Raw genomic sequence first — 6,001 nt, 5'->3', positions numbered from 1 at the left:
TCTCCACTCACTTGTGTTATAAACCCTTGATGGAATTTTGTGCTTTTTAAAAATTTGGCTTACAAAATTTATTCCTGAATCTGAGGAGCTGGTTCAGTGGGTAAGAGAGCTTGCTGAGAACACTTGAAGACCTGAGTTCAGATCCCCAGAACACAAGTAAAATGCTGCATGTGTTTGTAAACCCAGCATTTGGATGGAGGAGGGGACAGAGGACACACACACACACACACATTAATAAAATAAAATCAAAGAAACATTATATTATAGTCACCATTGCAAAGGGAACAAACTGTTTGCCTGTGGTTTTTCCAGCTTTCTGGTACTAAAGGTATTTTCCAGCACAGTGACATCAGTGTGACTGTCCTCTGCCACTGCTGCAAGCCAGCCTTCTGATGAGATTAAGAAGCTGTGTGAGGAGGACCCTGTGTCAGGATTTGTTCGAGGAAAGCTCTGATGTATCTCCAGGCAGCCACCATATCCCCTTTCCTAAAGCCTTGTCACTAAACCAGCTCAGAGTCACACAGCTCCCTTTGCAGATTAGCCCAGAGTCCAGATGGCAAATGAAAAGTTAGAGCTGCCTCATTTTTCAGCCAGGGACTGAAAACTTGCCCAGAACACAGTCATCTGTCAATAAATTGAATGCTACATATCACAAAGTGAGAGGTTCCCAAGAAAGTGCCCCATAGTGACTTGTCCAGGTATTGATAACAACTGGGGCCAGAATGCCTGTGATGGCATTTCTGTGGTAGCTTTAATCCAAACATCCCCCTGTTTTGGCATCTAGAAACAAACTGTGGAACACACTGGAATATTATACAATCAATGGGAATGACCTAGCTTACAATCCTACCAGGGGAAAGACTCCTACAACCCTAGTGTTCAGGATCTAAACGCACGCACAAAAATTACATACCATGGGATTCTGTGTTGAAGTGTGTGTGGGTGTGGGTGTGTGCGCGCGCATGCGCGAGCGCTCGAATGTTTGATAATCAAGGCTGATAATGTGCATGCAGGAAGTGAGCACAGTGGTTATATTTGGGTCATAAGTTGTGACAGAAAGAAAAATGATGGCCTGCGGGTCTGTTAATGTTTTCCTGTCTCTTGGTCAGGTCTCTTGCTAATACGGCCCTAGGAAACCCAGAAAGCCACACACAGCAACAGAAACATCTGGAAAATGCATCACTGGTGAATGTAAGTTCACTAGTGCAAACTTACAGTACAGCGGTGCCTGTGACAGACTGGAGAGGAGAAGAGTGGAGTCTTGTTTACTGAGGATTCTCTGCAAAACAGACACTAGAAGTGGGCAGCTATATCATCATACCTTCTTTCTGGGGCAACCCTGAAAGACATCAGGGAAGAGGAATCGTCACAGTGGGCAGAACGTCAGGCAGTACACTCGGTCGTACATTTTGTTTGGGAAGAGAAATGTCCAGATGTGTGATTGCTCGATGACTCACGGGCTGTAGCCAGTGCATTGTCTGGATGGCGAAGTGGGACTTGGGAAGTGCATGACGGAAAATTAGTGAGAAAAACATCTGGGGGAGAAGTATGTGGCGAGATCTCTACAAAAAGGCAAAGGATGTGAAATGCTTGTGTACTCTGTAATGTGCCATCAAAAGGTGGCTTCAGCAGAGGAGTTCAGTACTCCCGTAGACAGATGACCCATTCTGTGGACAGTCAGCCTCTTTCCCCAGCCATCCCTGTCATTGTCCAATGAGCCTATGAACAAAGCAGCCATGGTGATAGCGATGAAGACTATACATGGACTTGTGGCAATATGGACTTCCACTCATCAAAGCAATCCAGCTACAGTGCAGCTGAGTGCCAGATCTGCCACACCAGCAGTGGCCAACACTGACTACCATTCCCTGGGTTGGCCAGCCAGCACCCTGGTGGCAGATTGACTACATTCGACCACTTCCTTCATGGAGAAGGTAGTGCTTAGTCCTTACCAGAGTAGATGAGTAGATGCTTACTCTGGATATGGATTTGCCTTTCCTGCATGTGATGCGCCTCTCCACTCTCCCAGTTCCTGCAGCATCAGTGGCCTTAGCACCGTTTACACATTCTACTGCCTTGAGCTATGTATCTCCCGGACGCCCTGGTTCATATAAGATCTAAACCAAGATACAGTGGTCTAGCACTTGGGCATCAAAGGCCTAAGGCGACTCTGTCCAAGCTCTGACAGGTAGGAGAGGGCAGCAGAATCCACTGGACTGTCTTTAATAAGCTGGCAGAATGCTCTGCCTCTCATTATCAGCATCATTGCAGAACCAGCACCAAGTACAATATGATGGGTGCTATCACAGCCTGGACTAGGGACAGTGAGGAGAGATCTAGGGCTTTGTTGTCAAGAGATGGCCCTGCAACATAAGCCTTGGTTTCTTCCTAGTACCGGTGATACTTTGCAAGAGCAGAGTCGTGACTGGAAGCCAACACCTCTGGCCTAGCCCCTGTAATTCTTGTCATTATTTTCCAGTCACGATTTTGCGCCTGCAAGGTATCGTAGGTCTTGTGTACCACAAGTTCCCCACCTCCACTCCTTGAAGGTTTTGCAGAATAAAGGATAGAGAAAGAGGCATGGCGAAGAATAAAGGGGGCGGGGATGGATTTAGAATTCAGGATAGAGGCAAGCAGTTAGGCGCCTGGACTTGATGCCTCTTTCCAGCCTAACACACATGTTGGAGGAGGAAAGCATAGGAACCGTTACTCTGCATTATCTCTCAACATGATCAAAGAGGAAGCTAGATCGAGGAGCAAGGAGATGCAGTTTGTTAGAAGCAAGTTGCTAGGCAACGCCGTGTTAAAACGAAATGTGAGGATGCTAGTCATGGGCAGAGAGAAGGAAGGGGCCCAAACTCCTGCGCGACGACTGAATGAATGAATATGGGAAAGAAGTGGAAGGAAATTCAGCATTCTTCAGCTAGTGTTGCGCGGTGCAGTTCCGCGCAGGCGTCAGGTCCTTCCGTGGAAGGCGGGGCGGGACGTGTTGGGGCGGGGATAGAGGCGAGGACTCCTGAGCCATCCAAACTTCCGGTGCCTGAAGCGCAGCAAGAAGCGGTACTGCGATCGAGGTTGCACAGGCAAGGGCTGCAGGGAGCAGGAGCCTCTCAACGCAGCCATGGTGAAAATCAGTTTCCAGCCCGCAGCAGCGGGCATCAAGGCCGATAAAGCGGACAAAGCAGCGGCGTCTGGTCCGGCCTCGGCATCTGCCCCGGCCGCGGAGATCCTGCTGACACCGGCGAGGGTGAGAAGCCCTGGGTCTCAAATGGGAGGCGGGGTGGGGCGGGGACCGTCATCGAGAGACCTAGGCATTCCCCAGTGGCCGCGACCACCAGCGGGGCCTCGGAGTCACGAGCGGAAGCGAGATGAGAAGTCTGAAAAGGCTGCGCCATCCCCATCTGGGAAAGGGTCTCAAGTCCTTTCCCACAGCGGCAGTCGAAAGCAGAACTGGTCCTTAAGTAGGAACGCACACAGGGTCTCTTCCAAATGCGGGGCCTTCTGGGTGCGGAGTTCCAAGATAAGGGAAGGTGGCGGGCTCATGAAAGTTTGGGAAATGTTGGTGAAGGTTTGCGTCTGGTTCCAATCAAGAGGCAGGGGCTGGGAAGCCAGTCCCCGAGTGGGGGAGGGGAGGAGGGTTGAACGTAGTTTCCCCCAAAGGGGGGTGATGGGGCCTGATTGGTTGGGGAATTTGGCCGGGGAAACTCTGGTTAGTAACAAAAGGGAGGTGCCATTGTTTTGGTCCTTAAATGGGGACTGTGGTGGGGGAGGATGCTGTTGGAACTGGCAGACCTAAGTGATGAGCCTTCTCCCCATTTCACACCTGCGGGTCTTGCATTTTTGCTTTCTTCTCTGGCTTCTAGCTGCGTTGTTACCATCCGCTGAGTGGGTTCCCTACTGCCCCAGTGCCCTAGACATCCCTAGTCACTCAGCTGGCTTTGTGTGGACTGGCCTCGGCGTGCCCCGCCTTCCCCTGGCTGAGGGGACCCAGGTCATTTCCGCCATGGAAAACTATGCTATGTGGAGTGTTTCTCGGGGAGGACTCGTGGCAGTCACTGACTGGAAGGACTGGCAATGATAAGTGGACCCAGCCGAGTTTCATTTTGATCCAATAAGGGTGTTTTCATGGCCACTGTCACACGCCCCCCAGCGGTCCCGGGGCACACCAAGCCTAGTCTTTCTATCCAGGCGGAACTAAAAAAACCCTTCCACTTCCTCCTCCCAGATCAAGTTTTGAAGCTCTGATTCTGCCTTGCCCAGACATATATAAGGAACCCGTGGGGAATGATCTAGAAGAGGGGGTCATGAAGTGGGCCAGTCTGAGCAGAGACTGTGACTCCGAGGAATGCCAGGGACGCAGGCAGCTCTGTTTTAGTCACTCCAGCACAGAGCAGTTCACGAACCAACAAGAATTTGTTGGCCACCCAGGCCGAGGTTGAAGGGTCTCTGGGCACCAACACGGGAACAGATTCTTCATCTGAAACCTAGATGGAGAGGGACATCCCATACTTGACTTTGGTTTGCAGGTTTAAAAGTTTGCCCTGGGGCTAAGCCTCCTTTATTACTTCCAGAAGGGTCCCTCCTCTCTCCCTCTTAGCCTGGATATGGGGCCCCAGGAACTGGAAAGTGGCAGATTGTGTGTTCTCAGGTACCCAGTGAAGACCTGGAACTGGAACCCCACTGCCTAAAGCCATAGATCTAAGGAGCAGGAAGGACTAACTAGAACGACTCGGGAATATCATTATCATCCCTTGAGAAGGAAGTCCCAGCAGATTCAACACAGGGCACATGCTAGGTCACCCTGCTGGCGCTGTTGGCTAGAACCCAGGGTGAAGAAATTACAGTTTTTCCTCATTAGCCTTGGGAGACCTAGTTGTGTAAGTCTATGTAATAATGTGACAGTATACAGATTAACACAAAACACATCCTAATAACGAAGAAACCATCCAGAGACTCTGAGCCTCAAAGGACCAGGTAATTGATTTTTTTTTTTTTTAAATGTAGTATAAGAGACCAGAGGGGGAAGAGAGGTGCCCTGGAAACAGAAGACATTTTATTATGCAAGCAAAATGTCCCTGGCAACAGCACTCTAAAGACCAATGGTTGTCTCTGTGGGCCAAGTGCCCAGCCTTCAATCTCTTCTTCCTTTGAAAAGATCTTTCCTTCATAGTTAAGGAGGGGGGCCTTGTCTGCCTATATTCCTGAAATAGCTGTTTATATAAATTTTGACTGATTCAGATCTCCCCTTTGAGGACCCTTTTCACTCCTGTTCACATCCCTAGTCCTTCACAGTAGCCGTTTCAGAATAGGCAGCATGTTTGACGGTGGCCTGTTTTGTTCTCTCCGGCCAGTACAACGAGAGCGATAACCATGGTCCAGCTTCCTGCTTTGATCAGACTCTTGAAGCTAAGCAACCCATCCTGCCTGCACACAGCGTGAAATGGAAATATCAACTTTGTCCTGTCATGTGTGCTGTTAGTTATGGCCTAGGGCCTGCTAAGCCGCCACCCCTATCACTATTGGGCAGAAAGGAGCTTAGGGAAGCAGACTTGGCAGTCAGGAGGAGGGATCAGAATACCCACCGAACTGCTTATTGGTTAATTCTCACTACACAACTTGCCCAGGGTCTGAGCTGCTGTGAAGGGGCCTTTGGTGGTGTGTGCTGGCTTTGCCTAGCTCAGCTGCAGCTAGGACCTTGTAAGTCAGTTCGCTTCTGCAAGTTTCTTCCTGCTCTACAGTGCCAGCAGGCATATTTCCTCTTGTCCAGTGCCTGCCATGGCAGGAAGAGCAGGCAGAGACGCAGTTGTAGTTCAAGACAGAAGGTGAGCCTTTGTCAGGGCACTGAGATAAGAGCCAAGAAGCTAGAGGGACAGACAAGTCAGTGGAGGCCCGGGAGCTTTCTTATGCAGGTCTCTTGGATTTTGTCCCATACTGATGACAAGACATGAGACAGCTTAGATTTTCTCTTTTAACTGAGAATGACCCTGGAGTCCCTCTATGT

General features: G+C 49.9%; 1 protein-coding gene across 1 annotated transcript in view; it reads left to right on the top strand.

The window, feature by feature from the left end:
* Nucleotides 1-3,007: 3,007 nt before the first annotated feature.
* Itm2c (integral membrane protein 2C) overlaps nucleotides 3,008-6,001 on the top strand; it is a 15,297-nt gene continuing 12,303 nt past the window's right edge. Inside the window, exon 1 of the mRNA XM_034521447.2 lies at nucleotides 3,008-3,247. Coding sequence (XP_034377338.1) covers nucleotides 3,122-3,247 — 126 coding nt within the window. The 5' untranslated portion in view covers nucleotides 3,008-3,121. The remainder of the gene's footprint in view (nucleotides 3,248-6,001) is intronic.

This window comes from Arvicanthis niloticus, chromosome 17, assembly GCF_011762505.2.
Source record: "Arvicanthis niloticus isolate mArvNil1 chromosome 17, mArvNil1.pat.X, whole genome shotgun sequence".
In the NCBI taxonomy this organism is placed as follows: domain Eukaryota; kingdom Metazoa; phylum Chordata; class Mammalia; order Rodentia; family Muridae; genus Arvicanthis; species Arvicanthis niloticus.
This window is presented reverse-complemented; position numbering and strand designations above follow the sequence as displayed.